The 21,313-nt window shown below is 43.3% G+C and overlaps 3 protein-coding genes across 4 annotated transcripts in view; 1 reads left to right on the top strand and 2 right to left on the bottom strand.

Moving 5' to 3' along the window:
• Positions 1-277: 277 nt before the first annotated feature.
• LOC118312513 (ADP-ribosylation factor-binding protein GGA3-like) lies at positions 278-10,406 on the bottom strand. Of its 2 annotated transcripts, XM_047333853.1 has the most exons (16): positions 10,233-10,406; positions 8,703-8,787; positions 8,163-8,238; positions 7,469-7,567; positions 6,568-6,691; positions 6,380-6,480; positions 6,006-6,086; positions 5,774-5,911; positions 5,032-5,263; positions 4,756-4,935; positions 4,595-4,656; positions 4,400-4,512; positions 3,380-3,516; positions 3,083-3,252; positions 1,936-2,046; positions 278-1,500 (listed from the first exon to the last, which is right to left on the bottom strand). In XM_047333853.1, the coding sequence occupies exons 1-16, from the start codon at positions 10,273-10,275 to the stop codon at positions 1,390-1,392; spliced, it is 1,863 nt and encodes a 620-aa protein (XP_047189809.1). In that variant the 5' UTR covers positions 10,276-10,406; the 3' UTR covers positions 278-1,389. The 2 variants fall into 2 exon arrangements, with proteins under 2 accessions (XP_047189809.1, XP_047189810.1); XM_047333854.1 differs by lacking the exon at positions 10,233-10,406 and having other exon boundaries at positions 8,620-8,774.
• Positions 10,407-11,830: 1,424 nt separating this feature from the next.
• Positions 11,831-17,575, bottom strand: ears2 (glutamyl-tRNA synthetase 2, mitochondrial). The gene is made up of 10 exons (XM_035637162.2): positions 17,204-17,575; positions 15,997-16,152; positions 15,633-15,822; positions 15,391-15,541; positions 14,959-15,280; positions 14,677-14,785; positions 14,290-14,428; positions 13,793-13,923; positions 13,543-13,678; positions 11,831-12,050 (listed from the first exon to the last, which is right to left on the bottom strand). Exons 1-10 carry the CDS (start codon positions 17,376-17,378, stop codon positions 11,955-11,957), a joined length of 1,605 nt encoding a protein of 534 aa, XP_035493055.1. The 5' UTR covers positions 17,379-17,575; the 3' UTR covers positions 11,831-11,954.
• Positions 17,576-17,759: 184 nt separating this feature from the next.
• LOC118312510 overlaps positions 17,760-21,313 on the top strand; it is a 33,511-nt gene continuing 29,957 nt past the window's right edge. The window contains exon 1 of the mRNA XM_047333852.1: positions 17,760-18,893. Within this exon, the coding sequence (XP_047189808.1) occupies positions 18,725-18,893 (169 nt within the window). The 5' untranslated portion in view covers positions 17,760-18,724. The remainder of the gene's footprint in view (positions 18,894-21,313) is intronic.

The raw sequence follows: 21,313 nt of genomic DNA, 5'->3' as shown, positions 1-21,313 counted from the left end.
CCTTTCTATCAAAAATGCATTAAAACTTGCAATCAACTATTTGACCATTTTCTCCGCCTACGTTTTCACAATTTTCGATCGTTCGTGGAATTTTTATTAATAATTATTTTGTGATGTTTAATCGACCATTAACCTAACTAGGAAATCAACCAATCAATCTAATCTATATCACAGAAACTGAGACAGGATCACTGAACAAGAATGAGGGTGATTGGAGGAGAGTGTGTGAGTCCTTATTATTTACGTGGAAAAAAACAAAACATGAATGGGAAGAATGTCTGATTTTCCAGCACGTTGCGGATTGAATTTATTGACCAAAGAGCGACAGACTTGTCAGACCGACAGGCCGGAGGCAGACAGACGCTCAAAGTAAAACCTTCAAAATCAGCCTGAAATCATTCAAACCCTCCGGAAGGAAAGTGCAGGCGGTGACGCGTAGAGATTCACAGCAGCGTGAAGTCGTACGAGACGAGTGATCGCGAAAAAACACCGATCTGGTAACGCGGATTTAAACCTTGGGGAGTCGAGAGAGGTCTCAGCGAACGGCAACTTACACAAACATGAGGGAAATTAGATAATGATCCTCACGCTGTTCTAAAAAAATGACAACTGATTAATGAAAACAAAGCAAACACGGAGTTGGACAGAGACACTAGAAACTACTGAACACTGATAATCAACCACATGAGAAACACAATCACAATGTTGCAAGTACAAAAAAAAAAAGTTTCTTTGGTTGTTCCTGTAGAAATGAACCTTGACTTTTGTGGATTTGCGAACTTTATGTTGTCAAAATCAAACATGTCTCTTCATTTTCCTGTGTTTTTTTCCTATTTTCGTAAAGATCAAGACTTCTTTTTTTGACAATTGGCCAAATTCAAAATACAATAATAATATAAAATGTGACATCAATCCGAAGGCAGCATCACGTTTAATTTATTTCCCACGTCAAAGCAGAAAACATAATCGTTCACACACACACCCACACACACACCTTAGGGGAAATTTGTCATGCACCTTTTTGGAGGCACAGCACTTCATTAAAAATAAATATGTATTTAAGAAAACATTTCGATCATATGGCACCGAATCCACCGGAAATATCAAAAATCAACCTGTACCTGTATGATGAGGAGGTTCACCACCTTTCTGAGATTTCATCCTGGTATGAATCAGGTATGTAACAAAACACAAAATGTCATATTTCCGTACATATAGACTTGACGTCTGCTCGTTGACGTCGCTGTTTCCCACATTTTTGTTCACCTCGTCTCTCTCACCCCGTCCGCTCACTGAACTCGACATCCAGGTTGCTCTAGGTGTTGTGTGGGGAAGTCTTTCTTTCTTCTTCTTCTTTTTGTTTTTTTTAATCCTAGTGTCTGACGTTTTTCATTGGCCGATCAAAGAGTTCCAGTCGGGGAAGTTGTCGATCTCTCCGGTCTCGTCCAGCTGTTGGTCTCCGCGCGTCAGCGTCAGCTTGTAGCGTAGACGCACCTTGCGCTGGAGGAAGAGAGAAAAGAAAAGAAAGGATGTAGATGTTGGGGGAAACAGCAAAGTGAAATTTCAAGAATTTTAAAATAGAAAACAAATCAAAAATATAAACCAAAGACAGACGAAGATTTTTAAGGTTAAATGTCCTTCACACCATGTACAGTACCATGGCTGTGAAGTTATTATCAAATAATAATTATGAACACATGAACACAAGCTCGGAGAAATGTAATAATTGGTGCATAAATACATTCACATCATTCTACTTTAACAGTGAAATGAGTCACTAACATGCAAAGGTATATACAGTAGGTATATTCTCCTTATATTGTATATGCTATTGCAAATTTTAAATTCCCTACATTCCTATCGCATGTTTACTTATTTATGACTTTTGACCGTGATGCTTCTTCACTGGGATCTAATCTCATCTCACGTACTCACCCTGTGCGGGTTGGCCAGCAGGACGACCTGGGAGATGGCAGGTGGAGGCAGCAGGGGGTTGTAGGGAGGTAGGTGAGTCCCTGAGGCCGGCTGGAGTTTCACCGACATGGTCTGCAGGACACACACGTAAATCTGAGATCGGGCTTTTATCCACTGCATGTGGACGCGTCGCCACGGGAAAAGCAAGAGGTGTAAACGAGAGTGTCCCTCAGTAGAGCGCAGACCTCCGCCGTGGCCCAACTGTCTCCTTGGGACTCCGCGTTTAAATCTACAAGATCACTCATAGATATCAGTCACCTAAATGATGCATTAATTATTTCCTGGGAAATCATTGATCACACAATCACACAAAAAAAAAGCACACACCCTATCTCACAATATTAAATTAAAAGTATATTTTTAAAAATCCTGAATCCGCATCCATTTGTCCAGATCCACGTCAAAATATTTACGGGTTCTTTCTTGGCCCACGTTACATCCTTTCGACAAAGTGTCGTGGATCTCTGTTCAACAGTTGTAATCCAGTTGACAAAGAAAACAAACTAACGGACGGACCAGAGTGAAATCAAAACTCCGAGGGAAGTCTGGCAAATCTGAAGTGCAGGCCTGGCTCCAGTAGGGGGCGCCATTCCACTGCATCATTGAGGTGACATGATGTTGACAACGATGTTGATTTTGGTCCAATGAGTCATCAGTATTCTGGATAAACTCAAACAGATTATCTGTGGAGCATCTGACTGTGAACATGCGGCAGCTGCATGAAGCACTTGAACAGTGTTTAGGGGTGTGAAAATATATACACAGTATATACAGTTGTTTCACCTTTGAAATATTGAAGACCAACAAAGTTTCTACATCTTTCAAGCGGTATCTTCAGAAATCTTGATTTTTCTCTCTAATCAACAGTTCAAAATCCAAAGATTTTTAATTTACAGTGATATAAGACAGCAGAAAAGAACCTGAAGACATTTAATAACCAGTTCAACTGACTGACTGTCATATTGTTTCAGCCCTAATATAAATTAATCTAACAAAGACTAAACACAACAACATGTCAGCCACACGGGAGGAGTTTTAGTTCCCATGTGGAAGTCTTTTGCTTCGGTTTGATCTGAAAACAAGACCATCGGGACCTGGAGCTGGTTACCTTGGGAACAGCAGCTTGAAACAGGAAGTCGTTCACGTCGACGGCGGAGGTGTTCACCGTGGAGATGACGACCACGGCGAAGCCCGGACGACCCGCTGGAGAGTTTCTGGCGAAATGCAGCGAGACGTGGACGCCGCCCTGGTCGTAGAGAGTGATCGGCTCCAGGTGACCTGCGGAAAAAACAACAACAACAACAACAAAGAAGACAACAGACTTTTAGAGTAAAGCCTTGTGAACAAATCATTACTAGTCATCAACTCTGCGTATAAACTTTAGTTGTAGCCTTTGGGGACGTACTGGACTTGATGGTGTCCATCGGCACAAAGACGTGTTTCAGTAGTTGTGGGGGACACTCGGTCTCCACACACACTTCCTGTGTCGGGGTCTTGTACGTTGATCCTGATCCGTTGAACTGTTGATTTGGAGGAAGACACCTGATTGGAACAAGAGGAAGAGTCAGTTCACCAGTAATGATTTAAAAACAGAAATCAAGTGTATGTTTTTAAGACTGAATTTAAATATGGACGTAGTCCCAGGGGTCCGGAAAGTGACGCCAATGCGCAACTGCCTAAAACCTGTATTCTCTCAAATGACCAGCAGAGGGCGAAAAGAAGTCAGTTTCTATAGAAGTCTATGAGAAAATGACTATACTGAGTCGTAACGTCAGCGTGATTGACAGCTAGCCACGTCCAATCGGTGCAGGTCGCAGGTGTAGGTGGACGTGCAGTGGACGAGCTCTCAGTCAGGCCCCGCCTCCTCCAAATGTGGTTACGTCTGGTTCAAAAAAAAACCCAAGATGGCGCCGTCCAAAATGCTAAAAACGGCAGCTCACAAACCAACGGGTGATTGTGATGATGAATAGCTTCAAAATTTTAGCAAAATTCTTCAATATCTCTACTTCTGTCCTTTTCCAGACGACAAAACATAGAGATTTTGTTCATTCTGTATTAGAGGCCGGTCGATTTACAGGTTAGCTGATACAAATCGGCCGATTTGAGCCTTTCACAGACAAATCAGTATTGTTGTTTGGCGAAATGCCAATTTCACAGAGATGTGCATTTTTTGTTTACATTTTATGTTTTAAAAAAGTATTTTAAAGGTGTTTTCTTGATTCAAGTTTTAAAGGTGTTTTCTTGATTCAAGATCTGGATCCAGGAATTTTTTTTCCAAGGATTCTTCCAAAATTGCGAGACCTCAGCCCTGGGTCAACCTGGGATGTGCCCTGGTCGTGTGTAACCACTGGCGAGTGGTCACCAGTTGTCAAGGGCGAGGACGTTTGGCAGAGTAGGAAGTCTCCTCCCGTCTCTACATCCTTACCAAGTGTTCGTCCCATTTGATAGGACGCCGCTCCCGCCACACCCTCGAGCTCTCAGCAGCACGCCTCTCCCTCCATTCTGCTCTGAGCTCCTCTTCTGATCGTCTTCATTCAGCTGACGAGAGGACAAACTGTGTCAAACTCTCAAAATGAACCCAATATTCATTTATATTTTTAACTGTTGATTCAAGCTTCACCTGCATCAGTTCGTCGTAGTACGACGACGACGACGATGACGTCTGTTGCGAGACATCAAACTCTGTAATTGCAGGACACGACATCGTCACATCATGAAACATATTCATCATCGCTGCTCCCGCGAGAGTAAAGTAGAAGGAGGGACAAAATGGAGGTCTACCTAATTCAGTCAAATCTTGCTCGGGTGCCGGGGGGAAGGCGTTCTCCTGACGAGGCTTCAGCGGGGGCGAAGGGGACTCGCAGGGAAGGGGCGAGTCAGCCTTTCTGTGAGTCGGTGGCGAGTCCAGAGCCGACAGGTCGATGAGGTGGTAGCTTTTTATCTCTCTGGGACTCGTAGGCGCTGAGAGGAACAAGAGGCAACAGGGTCAAGTACAAGCAGAGCGGAGGAGCCAAACTCCACACAAGTTTCCCACAGGGACCAACAGAGGAGACCTACCGCTGGTTTTACCCCTCACTTCTTCTTCTTCTTCGCTTTTACGTCGTCCTCCTCTTCCTCCTCCACCACCGTTGCACTCTCTCCTCCCCACCTGCTCTTTGTAGGCGTTCACCGCCAGCGCGAGGTCATCGTTAGCCGCCAGGATCTGAGCCAGAGCGTCGTCGTCGTCCATCGTGTCGCTGGCCAGACGGAACAGGCCGGGCCTCAGCCGGTCACAGCGCTCGTACAGGGCCTGCAGCGGGGGTGGGGGGGGACGAGAGGACGACACGATGAAGCTTACAAACAGAGGCGTTGATGAGAAGCGACACAGTAGTCATAGTGAGGTGAGATGAAACAGCAAAACCTGGAAGTAAATTTGGTTGGAGGACAGAAAGCAACACTACACTGGAGCTGCTTTCAAATATGCACCGACGTCCGGACATTTTCCAGAACTTCTCCTGACGGCCCCCCCTCAGGTGAAATTCTGGTGAGCCCATGTGAGAACCCATGTGAGAACACAGCAGGAAAATCTCCAGATTTCCCACTGTTGTGAACGCATCAGATTTGGATAATCTTCATTCACATTGTCTGAAAACCTCTTGAAATGTAAAAAAACCCAAAAACACCACCACGATCTCATAACTAGAATAGAATAAGAAGGAACACAGCGGAAATGATTTCAAAATATCAAAGTGAGACTGAGGATTTACTGTAAATAAGAGCAGGGACAAGTATAATAAGGGTGTTCACAACAGTAACGAACCTTCACGTCGTCGCCGGGCGGCAACGAGGTTCCCGCGGCCGCGTGCCGGTCCAGGAGCTCCCTGAGCTGCTTGGTGCTGCTCGCCACCTCCTTCAGGGTGGAGTCACGCTTCTGCACTTTCTCCGCCTTCTCCTGCTCCTAAAAACACACACACACACACACAAACAGAATTATTACCAATACATACAATTATTAATGCAAAGACGTCCATCGCCACTGCAGCTCTCCTCACCTCCTTGATGGTTTCTTTAATGAGTCTGTTGGCAGTTTCCAGGTCTTCGAGTCGGGCGCTTTTCAATAGTCTGGCCAACAGCTGACAGACAGACAGACAGACACACACACACACACACACACACACACACACACACACACACACACACACACACACACACACACACACACACACACACACACACACACACACACACACACACACACACACACACACACACACACACACACACACACACACACACACACACACACACACACACACGTTAGCAGCATGACACTTTAAGTCACATGAGCAGATCCTGTTAAACACACACACACACACACGCACGCGCACACACGCACGCACACACGCACACACACACACACACACACCTCGGCCTTGTCCTCCTGGTCGAACACCGACCCGGAGGATCTTCGCGGTGGAGGAGCCATGATTAGTGTGTCTGGTAGTTTGGGATCTTCCTTCACAAGACCTGAAAATTACAGAAGGAAAGATTTAGTATCATGTGGAGTATTTTCAAAAGTTTGAAACACGGATGGTGTATCGGGAGGGTCCTGACCTTGTTTCTTCAGCATGCCGTACACTTCCTGGATCTTGGGCTCGTCCTTCAGCCAGAGCGTCCAGCCGTACAGGACCTTGATCACTTGCTCTTTAACACTCTGAGGAGTCCAGGCGCCGAAGTACTGCTCAGAGAGGAGAGATCGACCGCGCCCGTCACCGTCAGATTCTCAGACAGTATTCACCTTTTCCTTCCTCACCGTTTTCGACTGATACTGTAACTATTTTCATTATATTGTGAAACGCATCTTTTTTACAATGGATGATTATCATTGTAATGTCCTTACTGTACTTTGACATTAGTGCTCCCACTGTATAATATGCACCTATGTGAATAATCGTTTGACGTATTTTTCAATTGTATTTGTATCCGTTTGATTGAGCCTCGCTCATGTATTTGAGTGATATGTTTAAATGTGGTTTATTTTCAGTTATATATATAAATGTATCGTTAAGGTTTTCAGGTCAGGAGGGCTCAGTTTTGTTTTATTCAAAATTAGCATTTTGAGGTTGAGCTTTGTGTGTATATTTGTTTATTAAATTTCTTATTAAACAAATTTTTTTATAACTTTTTATCATCATTACTCTACATAGTTACATACATAGTCTATATCTGTTTGGTCATTAGTGGAATGTGTTTTTACCTTAAGATCCAACACAGTTGAGAGATCTGATATTAATTATTATACTTTGGTGCCGCATTGAGAAATGTTCTGTGAATAAAGATCATGATAATATTATGTTCAAATAGAGAGATCTCTATTCTGTGACACGAATGTCTGTGCTGTGACTGAGTTTTGAGCACTGAATTTATGTCTGGTGAGTTATAAAAGTTAATGACGCTTTTTAAATTAGATTGACACGTGGAGAATAAGTCAAATGCTTTAAAAAACACAGTTTACCTTTGGTGTTAAGACTTTGATGAGCTCATTGAGAAATCGGTACTTGGCCGCCTCGCTGTGGAACCTCTTCCCGCAGTTGTTCATGCACGCCTCCAGGACCTTGGAAACACCAATACAGAACAAATCATCGGGGAATGAAGCTCTGAACAAGTGGAAACGGGAATAAAACAAAAAGATGAAGAGTTTGTGGCGATCACATGACGTGAGAGAGTCACATGAACATCAAGAAGCTGCTCTCAATTGGATTTCACAGAGCAACGCTGCAGCTCTCCTTAATGCACGCGCACACACACGCACACACGCACACACACGCACACGCACACACACACACATGCACACACACACATATCAAACCATGTGGCGTCACAGCAGATTAAATCCCTCATGTTGTCACCATGTGATAAACGTCGGTCACAGATTCGCCCAGAGTTAAAACGAAGACATTGTCTTTCAGAGAACGATGCGTACGAGCCGTGACAAAGAGCGTTAAAACACAAACGGACGCATAATGTACGCCGGTAACAAACATGAGGATGAGAGTCTTCCTTAGAGAAAAATGCAGATTGAGAGAGACGAGAAAGAGAAGTCGCCTGAAGCTTCTGAAGTCAGAGGACAGATAGAAGTTTGCTGCGTGCTGTGGATCATCTGTGTGTCATAGGCGGCGGCGGGGGGGGGGGGGGGCCTGATTACTCACCGTGACCGCCTGCAGAGCCTCTTTCTCCTGAGGGGACTGGATTTTATGAGCCAGAAGACGAATGGCCACCTGTGGCCTGAGAGCAGAAAATTTAAAAATAATCACATTAAAAGGCCTGAAGACATGAGAGCACGTTACACCCACAACAAAAGAACTATTTACACAGTTGCCACATATTGTCTTGCTTGTTTACAGCGAATAGAAAATTTGGGTGAAAACCTAAAAAGAGGAGGGAGCAAGGAAAGGATTAGATTTGTGCTTAACTTTAACATATAGTCCAGATCTGTTTCAGATTCATAATGGACCGAACATATTTTTGCCCCGCTACCCATTAATGCCCTCTGTCTCTCCTGGCTCCGCTCTCTCTTTCTCGCTCCTTCTCGCAGCGATATAGATGTTGTCCGGCCTCGAAACAACATGGGGGGGGGGGGGGGGGTGGTCGTGCCAACTGACCCACCTGGAGCTGTACCCACTCTTGTGACTGGATCTCTCTCGGCCAGGACAGATGTTAATTGCAGGTGTGACGGCTGCTCCTCTTACCCATCGGTCTCCTGGTTGACGAGCTGGTAGAAGCCCTGGATGCAGTCCCAGCGGTCGCCCTCGTTGTTTGGGTCCGTGGCCTGGTCTGGAACGAACGCGCGACGCGCCACAATTAGATCGAGCACGTGCAAACAGCAGCGCGGGCGGATAAAATATACAGAACTACAGAATTCGACGAGGAAGTGAAAGTAAAAGCGCAAAAAATGAAGCTGGAGGAAAGTTGTCGACAGTACAGTATGCTTCACTAAGTCCACAGGATTTAGTTATGAGAAGTGTGTAGTTAGTGCATGGTCAAGTACTATACGTGCAAAACTTTAGAGCAATATTACTGCAACTAACAGTTATGTTTATTTTCACTTATTCTATATTTAATGGTGAATTGAAACTTTCCAGAACCAGACTCTTTCCCTCCCATTTCTTTGTTGTTTTCTAAAAAATACACTGCATGCTTTTAATTTTTGCTCGATAAACGATTAGTAAAGTTGCTGTTGAGAAGTGTTCACTCAACTTATGAATCAACTTATCATTTCAACACTAGAGTAGAATTCCTTGCTGCTATTTTGAGTTACTGGTTCTTCATATTTTCTACTTTCTACTCTTCTCCACTACTTATATCGGAAAAATGTAGTGACTCTTGTCTTTGAACATTCAGATGCTACACTGGACACGAGATTAAATACTCATGTTCAGGCATTGAAAATATTCAACCTCCAATGGTGACAACCTGCACGTTGACATTATGTAAAGACATTAAGATAAAAACAACCAACATCTGGAATAGGAGGTTTTCAAAGAACAGCACAGGAACAGGAACTATTAAATGAGACTGCAACTAACTATCATTTCCATTCATATTTAATTATTAGCTTTATAAAAATTGTGAGTGAAACAAATCCCAAGAGCACAAAGCGACATCAGTAAATACCTTACTACTACTACTACTACTACTACTACTACATATATTACTACGACATATACTACTCCTCATGTGGGACAGGTAAAAGAAAACATGGAGCCATCATGTCTCCACTTGATTAAAACAGTTTCCTGATGAGGAACAATAAGAAAAGTCCCAGCTCGGACCTCCTACTCCTGACTCTCTTTGAGACCTTTCACTTGCTTCTCCAAAAGATAAAGAGTGAAAAACGTTGCTGATCGAAAAATGAAGAGGCCGTGTGAGGCGAGTTCTGCCGACGTGCGCGCGCAGACCGCAGACGCGCCGCTCCAGCACGCGCACGGGCAGAAAGAACACAAGGCAACAAAAAAACAAAAAAACAAAAACGACTTCCTGTTGCAGCCGAAACTTCTGTCTGCATCACGTCAAAGTCACTAATTAAAGCAGACACCACACGTGCGCGAATTGACCCCGCCAGTCACATTCAACGCTGGCAATCATGACATGGCAAAACGTTATGGTAAGTGACGAGCTGCGACATTTCTGTTCAGATATGAGAAGTTAAAAACCAACAACAACAACAACAACAAATTCACTTTTCTCCATTTGCACTTTTTTTTTTTTTTTTTACTCACGGAGCCACGACTCGAAGGTTGCCGCGCTTTCACCGGTCGCCATCGTCCAACCGTCCAACCGTCAGTCCAACCGTCCAACCGTCAGTCCAACCGTCCAACCGTCCGTGTGCTGCAGCTCCGCCGGCCTGAGCGCGTCTCTCCGGGGGAAGCGGAGGTGTCAAACCGACGCTGCGACATGTGACACTCACGCCCCGTCACACTCCTGACACAGTGACGGGTTACTTAACCAGTCCCCCCCTCCCTCCTCCCCCTCCTCCCCCAGGGCACAGATGAACCACAAACTGACGCTCATGAACCGTGGAACCTGACCCACGAGGTCCCGACACATTAGGGGGCGTTAAGAGTTAAATGCCCACTGGCACTTAAAAAAAACAACAACAAAAAACTTCCTTAACCTCCTCAGCACTTTTATGTCATATTGCACAGCCACATTGCATATGATTGTATGTAGTATTTGTTATTGTAAAAAAAAGAAAAGAAAAAGTGTGTTATTTACCTCAGATTCTATTTCTAGTGTGCTCTATTTTTATTATCACACTTGCCCCCTGTGCTGCTGTGATACTGTACTTATGTATCATCACATCAATTACATCTCTTTATGGTCATTTTCTTGTTTCTCTATTAATTCTTTTACATCTGTATGTAGTTGTTTTGCAGGATACTTTTCCTGTCAGACATTGGCCATTTTGGATGTCTTCTTTAAACCTTTCCATTTATATTAGACACAATAGTTAAAACACTCAGGAGTGGGAGAGGACGGACCCCTCACTTGTGGGTCTCCCTGAGGTTTCTGCGTCACCTTGTTTTCCCCTGTAAGGTGGGGATTTTTTGTACTTCACATGATGTATTGTATATGTAATGTTAAGCCCTATAAGGCAAATTGTGATTTGAGAATATACAGGCCATACAAATAAAATCTGATTGATTGATTTTACATTTCTTTGTGGTCATTTGGCTTCTTGGCATTGTCACTTTCAGTCTCTGTGCTCGTTTTTCTTTAGAATAATCTGCAGATCCTCCATCCATCCTGGTTGCAGGAAAACCACATAGTTACGAAATATAAATATGGAAATATCATCAGATGACAATTCCCAATTCTTGATCTGCATTACAAGCCCCGACAAGTTAATGAAATTATATTTAAAAAGGCAAGTGTCTTTATATATTTACTTTACAGCAGAATGGGATTTGCCCAAAGAGCATTTCTCTGACAGAGGCCATTACCTCTTCTATTGATACTCTACTACTATATGTGTGTGATTATACTGTATCTATCTATCATGAAAAAGAGTCAACCGAAATTAAAATAATTAAACTTGTGATTTATGATGTTCAAAAGCATCCAATGATATTTGGTTGAGTTTTCCCTCTTTTTGCAGGACAGGCATTTATTTGACATTTTCATGTCTGCCTGCATCGGACGTGTTTTTTTTTCTTCTCGACTGTACAACAAATCTGTGAAGTTCGTTTTTCTGAAGAAAAGCACACGACGATTTGCATAAAAAAAGAGCAAGGTGCTTCCCGTCCTACAGATCGGGGCCGTCACCTGCGCCTGTGAACTCCTCTAACAGTTTGAACAAAAACAACCAGACCACGTGTTAAATATCATTACAAATATTTATAATAATTCAAGTACGACTACCCAGTGGGGACTGCAGTTCATTTTGAAATGTGTCCCAGTTAAGAATCGTGTGTCAACACACTCTTATTTCCAGGTTCACATCAGCTGGTCCGCTCGAGCAGCAGAAGCTTCTGGAATCGATGGCTGATCTCCGCAGGCCCCAGAGACACCATCATCTCCGCCACACTGGGACCTTGCTGCCAGTCAGAGGGGAACAGACAGACCAGGGGTCAGTGAAGTAACGCAGACAAAAAAAAACGGGGGAAAAAAAGAGAACAGACGGTAACTTCGGTGAAACGTAATCACAAACTACTTCCTCTTTCCGGACTCTTGCAGACTTTCTGCGGTGACTGAGACACTGAGTCCGTTAGTAACATTTTAAAATATGCTATTTTAGATTTTATTTTTACCCTAGTCAGGTCATGAATGGACATAAAAAGGGACGCAAGTCTTTTTTTTGATCATTGCAGCAAAAAAAAAGAAGAAGAAGAAAAAAAGACTGGATTTGGTGAAGTTTGGAAATAAAAATTGCAGAAATTAAAATGAAAGAGAGAAAAAAAGATTAGAGGATGTTATTAGTCCCTCTGAGGCGTAATGAAATATTAAAGTGCAGGTGGTGTTCGTGGGGAAGACGAAGGAGAATTGTGTAAACATGAGTTGGCAGAAAAGCAAACATGTTAATCTTTGTTTGGTTTGTTAAATCAGCAGAGCTGTCAGTCAATCTCAGTGAGACTAAGGCTGATTTGTTTTTGTGTGTTGTGATTTGATTTTGGGTCACAATCATTTATTGATATGATGCTGGAAAAGTATGATGAGAGGAATATTGAAATTATATGATACTGATATTAGTGGCTGGCTGAAGGCTATAAAAAAACTTATCAGGGAAACGGTAAGGTCGTGTTTCCTGCTGCTGTGTGTCTGTGATATGTGTCAGTCTGCTCTCACTCGTCACAGACCACGATCGGTCTCGAGAGAGAAGAAAAACCTTGGGCCAAGCCTGGCACAGAAACGGCTTGTTGGAACAGGTCGTCCAGTTCTGAGCGATTTGGAAAAGCACCCTGAGGTTTCTGAGAGACGTTCCAGATGTGACAGCACGCTGGATTTAATCGTAGTGAAAGAAGATGTTGCTCCCTCTGGAGATTAACAAGGAGAAAAGGTGGCGTTGGACTGTTTTAGGTTTTACTTAATCCTCTTTGAGCATTTAAATATTTCATCTTCATCCTTTTCATCTCATTTTACTACTTTATCTCATTCTCATCTCTTTTAGCATTTTATTACTTTGTCTCCTCATCTCTTTTAGCATTTTATTGATTTATCTTTATCTTTTTCTCATCTCTTTTAGCATTTTATCATCATTTCATCTGTCTTTGCTTACCTGCCTTTGGCGTTTCCTCATTTCAGACTTATGACATTAACGATAGAATTTACACAGTTCTTGCTCTCTGCATGGACAGGGGTGGTGGCGTATTGTTTAGTTTTTTCACTTTTAATTCTGTAAAGGACTTTCTGTTATTGTTTATATGAAAAGTGCCATGGAAATACAGTCTGATTGATAGATTGATTGGTTAGAAATACTGACACTGGTCGGCCTCCTCCTGTTTAAGTTCAACCTCCCAACTCCGCTGAATCGATTTCATGTAGATTCCATAATAATATCAGTATAAAAGTGAACACGATGCCTTCAGGTACCTGCAGACCGCTGAGAGCTAGACGCAGGAGCTTCATCACGTCTCTGTACTTTGTGGCTTTGGTCTGTTTGGACAAACGCTTCAGATCTTTACTGAGCTGATCCAGCGTCAGCTGCTCACCTTGCACTTCCATCAGTCTGAAAAGCACGGACACAGAAATGATCATAATCCTGCTTAAACAAAAAACAACAACACTGTGGTTGTAAAGTATATTGAACCGCAGTTAATAAGAGTTAATAATACCACATTACTTCAGCACTAGAGAGGCGATGTGCTGGGCTTCTGCTGTGAGTGCTGCCACCTGCTGGCTGGAGATGGAAGGACGCACCCACAGGTAAGAATAGTTGGGACTTACAAGCTCCTGCAGGGAGGATATGTGACCCTGAAGAGGAGGAAGGAGAAAAGCTTCAGTATTTAAGGACGGACAGACACACAGATGGAAGGTCAGACAGAAAAAAAAGAGACCACGTGTGATCACCAGGAGAAAGAAAAAGAAATAAATAGACAATTGCTGCGATTGAAAAAAACATTCAAAAAGTGTCTCAAATTATAATAATAAAAAATAGCTACGTCTTTGAATAAAACACACACACACACACACACACACACACACACACACACACACACACACACACACACACACACACACACACACACACACACACACACACACACACACACACACACACACACACACACACACACACACACACACACACACACACACACACGTCCTCTTTGGGTTTACCTTACGAAGATGCAGCACCCGTCTGATATAATCCTCGTCCTGGATCTCTTCCTCGTAGACCTGCTGGATCCGCTCCTGCAGATCTTTCACCAGCAAAGTGCACTGATCCTCATCTTCAATCCGCAGCTGCAGGTGGATTCTGTCACAAATAACAGATATTAATCTGTTACGGAAATTTTCATTTGGTCGCGCAAGTAAAAAAAGTTTGTTCGCTGGAACATTTGTTCTTATTTGTGTCATTGGCGAAAGACTGCAAACTATGACTCTACGATCGCTTAATCTCACACAGTGACAACTGTAACAGAGAAAAATATCTTGTAGTCTGACCCCAGCGTTAGACAGATGAAAACACAGGGAGAGAGAGACAAGCAGAGTTTTTTCACTTGCCTGTTGAATTCTGGTAGTTTTTCCAGGTCTAACAAAGCAGAGTGAGTTGTGATCTTTGAGGGATTGAACTCGGAGATCAGCTCATCAATCCTCCTCCCCATTCGATTGGCTGTGAGGAAACATGACAACTTTAGATGCACACAAATTATAACGGAAAAAAATATTCAGAAGATCTAGACGTGAAACCTTAAATGTGATTTCGGGGGTCAAAATAAATAAATTCCTATAGTCACTAATCCGCATTGTCATTCTCTCACTCTGATTTACTTCTCCGTCACTCACTGTTGAATCCCGACCCACAGTTGGTGGTGATGTCCAGCAGAGCGTCCGGCAGGACCCCGTCTCTCTGGAAGCTCTGGACGAATATGTCGCCCTGCCTCTTGGACAGTTTACTGCCGTCTTTGTTCATCAGCAGCGGCAGGTGACCAAAGGTGGGTGGTTTCCACCCCAGAGCTCGGTACATGAGAAGATGTTTGGCGGTGGAGATGAGCCACTCGGAGCCGCGCAGAACGTGGCTGACCCTCATGTGATGATCGTCCACTATGTTAGCCAGGTGGTAGGTGGGGAAACCGTCTGCCTTGATCACCACAGGGTCTCCCTCCACCTAGAGGAGAGGACAGACGCTGCTTTCAGACATGTCACTGAAGCAACACCGGTTTCCACAGCGGAGTTATCTTCATCTCTTCTTGAGATGCTGTACACTGAGCCACCGACCTGAGCCACCTCGTGACGATTCCACCCAAAAATCAGGTCCTGGAAAGGCTCGATGCCGGCCTCCAGGCGAAATCTGATCACGTGCGGCGCTCCCCGAGCCAGCTTCTCGTGGACCTGGTCGGCCCGGAGGTGGCGACACCTGTTGTCGTACCTGCAACAGAGAACGGTAGACGGAGGCGAATGACTCACATCTCACAATAAACATCCAGATGTCTGGTTTTCTTTTCTTTTATTCTAGTGACCTTGGAGTCTGTCCGCTCCTCAAAGCCTCTTTCTTGAGGAGTTCCAGTCTCTGTGCGCTGCAGAAACAGCAGTAGGCGTGACCGCTCTCGACGAGCTGCTGGGCAGTCTGACGGTACAGGTCTAACCTCTGAGACTGCAGATATGGGCCCACGGGTCCCCCTCGACGAGGACTCTCATCTGGAGGTATACCTGTTGGAAATGGTCAGCCACTTATTCTCTTTTAGTTGTTGTCTGATTAGTGTGAATGCACCGACGGGATTTCTTCTATGGTTAGGGTTAAAAAAATAAATAATTCTAAATCACAGTGATCACCATCAATAAATAAACCTCATGGTGATGATTCACGACCGCAGCGTCTCCTACCGGCCCACTCCAGCATGTCCTCGATGGACTCCGCCGCCCCCGGGACGAGTCTGCTCTGATCGGTGTCCTCCAGCCGCAGGATGAACGCGCCACCGTACTTCTTTGCAAAGATGTAGTTGTAGAGAGCCGTGCGTAGGCCTCCCAGGTGCAAGAAGCCTGCGGCACAAAGCGTCAACTTATGGTCGTTGGAAACGGCGAGACTGTCGGACAAGTTATCTAAAGACGGGCAGCTGTTTTGTGCTGTAGAGGACAAACTGGAGTAAACAGGGACATTGATCACTAAAGATGGCTGAGTAAATCAAAACCATTACTTTTATCTCTTCAAAATAAAAGCTCCTTATTCAGCTCATTCACAATTCATTTTGCAAATCTTATTTGGAACATGAGAGAAAACCAAACTAGTGTTCATCACATATAAGACGGAAAAAGACACAAAATGGCTGCAAATAATGTTGTTTGGAGCCATTTTGTGACCGTTTGGCGTCGTGTTGTGGGTCTTTGTATCCATTTTGTGTCTTTTTGGTCATTTTGTTTTTAAGCTTTACCTTAATGTTTACAAACATTTTATCATATCAATATAAAAAGCAAGACAGGAAGAAAAGAAAAACAAAACTAAATCATCACATGGAATTATTAGAAGATGCAAGACCCGTAGTAGGTTAAACAATGGAGACAAAATGAGATAAAACAAAGCTAATATAAATTTTGTATGTATTTGTCATTTGTTTTTTAGGAAGTTTTAATGTCCACGTGGTCAGTTTGTGTTTAATTCAAGTTTCTCTAAAGTTGTTCCATGTCACTCTGTTGGAATTTCTCCATCTTCTTGTTATATAATATTGTGTCTCTAAGTGTTTTTAATGCATTTTGCAGTTTGTTTGTTTCTTTGTCATTTTCTTTCTCTTCTCTCTCATTTTGTTTCTTTGAGATGTTCCATGCATCTTTTGAAGTGGGTCCGAGTCGCTCTCAAACAAGAATTATTGTCATTTAATATTTTCATCCATACACACTCACCTGTGGACATAATATCCACATGCTTGTGGCCATGATTGTGTCACCTTTGTCCAAAAAACCCCCCCTTTAATTTCAAGATGTATCAATTTGATTGATTCATCTGTGATGGTAATTGGTAAATAAAATCACATTTGCAGACAGGAAGCTCGAGTCGCCACTTGTTGCTGTGGGTGACGGTGATGGGGACGGACCTCACCTGTGGGACTCGGGGCGAACCGGACCCTGACCTCCGCCTGGACCGGACCCTGAGCCGTGGAGCAGCTTCTCCTACCGGCGGCGTCCAGCCGCAGTGCCCCCCTCCGGTTCCCCCCGCCGGGACGCGGGACACGTGTCGGCTGACACCGCTGACACGACCTCAGCCACAGCGACATTATGACAACACCGAGAGGACACGGGGAGTGCTGCCGGTGACGCCGGTGCCATGAACGAGTCCGACCCCCGGTAAAATGTGCACGGCGGTTAACGGACCTGCCTCTCAGGGAAACTAAACTCTATAAGGAACGAAGTGTTTCCCTCGCGTGTCTGACTGTTTGAGTCGGACATGATTTCAGTCCATTGAATAATTCGTCGAAAACCGGAAGAAGACCGGAAGAAGAATAAAGCCAGCCTCAAAGCGCACACTGCCCCCCAGCGGTGATAACTGTTATTACCCGTGAATTGCATCTTCGATGACTTGGGGTGGTTTGTGTTCATTGGTCATTCTGTAATCCACTTCCTGGAACATGTTTAAAGGGGGCGTGGCTCTGCTCATTGTTTCGTAACCCCTTGAACCTCGAATGAGACGTTCACTGTAATTCTGAATTCAGTTTGTTTGGAGCCGCAATTTAACAAAACCAGTTTAACTTGATCTGTTTTTTTGATGTGACAATGCCATGCACACACACTTACACACGCACGCACACGCACTCATGCACACACTCATGCACACACACTCATGCACACACACACACACACACACACACCAAGTTAATACTGAATTCAGTATTATAGTGAGTGAGCGTCCCATTCGTGTTAAAGGGTTACTGACAGTGAGCGGAGCCGCGTCCATAATGTTCCAGGAAGCGTAATTACAAAATGTCCAATTAAAGAGAAATGTAAATAACCAGTTCAAAACCACCGCAGGTGCTGTTGCGCTGATATGATTCACGGGGTTACTCTGTGTCACGTGTCACAAGACCTCAGAGGCCATCTGACTTATTATAACTCTTTAAGAGTCAAGAAGAATCTGTCACGCTGATGTCAACAATCCACATTTGTTGTTTTTTTGTTATTCCTTTATTTCACCAATTGACAGACGGACCACCCTGAAATTATTAATGGAACACACTCCTCTCCTTTAATGTCTTCAAAGGGGATATAAACATGAACACTGCACACAGACAGGCGCGCCAACCTGTAACTGTTTGTGGTGAATCCCTTGTTGTTTGGTGTACACACTGAGTTGGGTTTAGCAAACTGTTGAAAGTAAAACGTGGATCCCGATTTGATTCATGCTGGTCTCTTGGTTAGACACAACACGATTGGCGGTCTCAAATATAAAGTCGAAATTGCCAGGGAGGTGTAACCTGCTGAACGCGAATGGGATGTAACTTTGCACTTTTTGGACTCTCATCTTTCTTTTTCACACACAACAAGCTGCAGGTACACATGTACTGTGGTCTACACAAACTGTTCACGCATAACACTCGTCCTACCACATTGTGCGGCCCAGAGGCGTATGCCATCATCACGCGTGTCGTCATCACGAGACCACACGCCCCTTCTGCAGTTCACACCTGTGTCTCAGGTGTCAGAAGAGAGAGAGAGAGAGAGCAAGAGAGTGTGTGTGTTAGACAAACCCCGGCACTTAACAACACCTGAAGGACCCCAGCTACAGACGATATTCGGTAAGAGATTCAGCTCTGATTTCATGCCACTGTGTCATTTTTTCCATGAGAAATCTGTCACTGCCTACTGAAGGATCACATCACCAGCTTCTAATCTTATCTTTGTATGTACATATGTATATACATATAGTCTGCTCCCACTGGTTGGTATTTATTCTTATTTGATAGCTAATAGGGAACAATAGGGCCTTGCTTAATTAATGTGGTGTGAGAAATACAAGTAGATAAGGTTGAAAATCCAGTCTGCTCCTTTTTGTTGTGCGAGTCTCTAGCAACAACATGCCGACTGGGGATTTCAGCAGTGGGAATAATAAGTTGTTCCTCATTAAACTGAGCTACTGTCTGTTCAAACCTGTAGGACTCATTCTAAGATAATATGTAATAAAAAGGCATCTTTCTAAATAACAGTTAGAAGGAGAAATGAATGTGTTCAGCTGACAAAATCGCTGGTATGTAACCACAATGGATAAAATCACAAGTGTTCACATATTTTACGGAAGTAACAACGCAAAAGAGGTTCATTTAACGTCTTATATTCAAATGTCTTGCAGACGTTAAAATACGTATAAGCAAAATCTCAAGTAACAAACAGAACAGAAGTAACATGTGTATTCGGAAGCGCACTGCTGCCATGGCAGAAAAATTAAAAACGGATCAGTATCACCTTATTACTTGGGGAAAACATTCATGTTGTATTGTGAAAACGTATTATTATGTATCGTCATGAAAGTTTCACATAATGTGAAGTTTCACGCAATAGCGTGATACCGATCTGTTTTATGTTTCTGCCATGTGCTTTGGTACAAATCCTATTACTTCTGTTTTTGACACACGAGCTGTACATGGTCAATAATTAGCATCAAAGGTATAAATGAATGTCTTATTTCAGCGTGTGTATTATATGAAAACCTCTGGGTACATTTATTTGTCTGATTGTATGTTTTTGCTATGTAAAGTCAGAAAATTTGAAAATTAAAAAAAGAAGTACAATAATAACTCCCCCACTGAAATGCAATGAAGTAGAAGTACAAAGAAGTGTCAGTTAGAAATACTCAAGCAAAGTATCTCAGAACTCTCCTTAAGAGCAGCACTTGAGTCGAAGTACTTGATGTACTGGATTAAGTTCCTTTTAATTTCACACACAATAACATAACAAACGGGCACGTTTCATCACGTGGACATCGTCTTTGTTATTTTTTTAAATGAAGGCCCTCAATAGAAATAAATCTTATTCTTTCTGTGCGAATAAATGTCCTTCTCACAATTTCAAATAAGCCAAACTAAATTAGTAATTTATCATCTGTCAGATTGACACAGGGAATTAAAACAGTCAAAATTGATTTCATTTTATTTTGTCTAACACTTTAACTCACTCTTTTCCCCTGGTAAAGCTCGAGTTTCTGGAAATAGCATCACCGAGGATCTGAGTCATGTTCTAAGACTTTTCACCTTTTCACCCGAGTCACAAACGTATGTGTCTGAATGAATGATCCTGAGCAAACACTTCGCTGTTCTCCAACCGAATATTTGTCGTGGTGTTGCAATCTGTTGTAATAATCGACAGGGTGATTGACAGGGAATTTGTTTGTGTGTGTGTGTGTGTGTGTGTGTGTGTGTGTGTGTGTGTGTGTGTGTGTGTGTGTGTGTGTGTGTGTGTGTGTGTGTGTGTGTGTGTGTGTGTGTGTGTGTGTGTGTGTGTGTGTGTGTGTGTGTGTGTGTGTGTGTGTGATATTTACTTTAGTTAGAAGGCCCAAAAATATGTTTGCAATAGTAAAACATTTGTAAGACGAGAAAGTCCCTTCCCATTTTCCACCGAGCATCAACTTTGCCTCCCAAATGAGTCGATGAATAAAAAACCTGCCGCAAACACGGTTCACTCACCGACACACAACTCTCTAATTTTCAAGAACCTGAAGAACACATGCTTTTCTGTCCAGGGAGAATATTGAACCTTGATGGCGATGGGGCAACAAGGCACAATGTTGTTTACTGTATCATCTTAATCGTGTGGGATCATATCCGCTTAGACACACTCATTTTCATTATTGTGTGTGCGTGTGTGTGTGCGTGTGTGTGTGTGTGTGTGGTTTGGAGGTTGTGGTAGATCCTGGGAGAGTGTTTCGTTCCACTTGGATTATTTCATTTTCAACTAAAGAGAAATGTACCCATATTGAACTGTCTGTAAATCTCCATGTTTGTTTGTTTTGTTTTGTTCGCACTCCGGGCACCATTAAAAATGAGATCATGCCTCTCAAAGATATTATCCTCAAATCAAAATTCGAATAAATACAGTATATCTGTTCACTCAGGCACATTCTTGAGACTCCGCGGTGCGTTGCCAGGACCGTGGGGAAATCTGTTGACATGTTCTAAAATGCATTTGTTTCCTCCATGGTTCATGTGCTCATTGTCTGGCGGCG

The sequence above is a fragment of the Scophthalmus maximus genome, chromosome 8 (genome assembly GCF_022379125.1).
Source record: "Scophthalmus maximus strain ysfricsl-2021 chromosome 8, ASM2237912v1, whole genome shotgun sequence".
Taxonomy (NCBI): Eukaryota; Metazoa; Chordata; class Actinopteri; order Pleuronectiformes; family Scophthalmidae; genus Scophthalmus; species Scophthalmus maximus.
This window is presented reverse-complemented; position numbering and strand designations above follow the sequence as displayed.

Excerpts from the sequence above, each read along its gene's own strand:
- LOC118312513 (XM_047333853.1), bottom strand. The coding sequence starts at position 10,275 with ATGGCGACCGGTGAAAGCGCGGCAACCTTCGAGTCGTGGCTCC. Across the intron at positions 3,253-3,379 it reads GATGGACACCATCAAGTCCA|GTCACCTGGAGCCGATCACT; the intron begins GTACGTCCCCAA and ends TTTTTTCCGCAG. Across the intron at positions 2,047-3,082 it reads TTCAAGCTGCTGTTCCCAAG|ACCATGTCGGTGAAACTCCA; the intron begins GTAACCAGCTCC and ends TGTGTCCTGCAG.
- ears2 (XM_035637162.2), bottom strand. The coding sequence starts at position 17,378 with ATGTCGCTGTGGCTGAGGTCGTGTCAGCGGTGTCAGCCGACACGTGTC. Across the intron at positions 16,153-17,203 it reads GTTCGCCCCGAGTCCCACAG|GCTTCTTGCACCTGGGAGGC; the intron begins GTGAGGTCCGTC and ends TTTGTGCCGCAG. Across the intron at positions 15,281-15,390 it reads ATCGTCACGAGGTGGCTCAG|GTGGAGGGAGACCCTGTGGT; the intron begins GTCGGTGGCTCA and ends CCTCTCCTCTAG.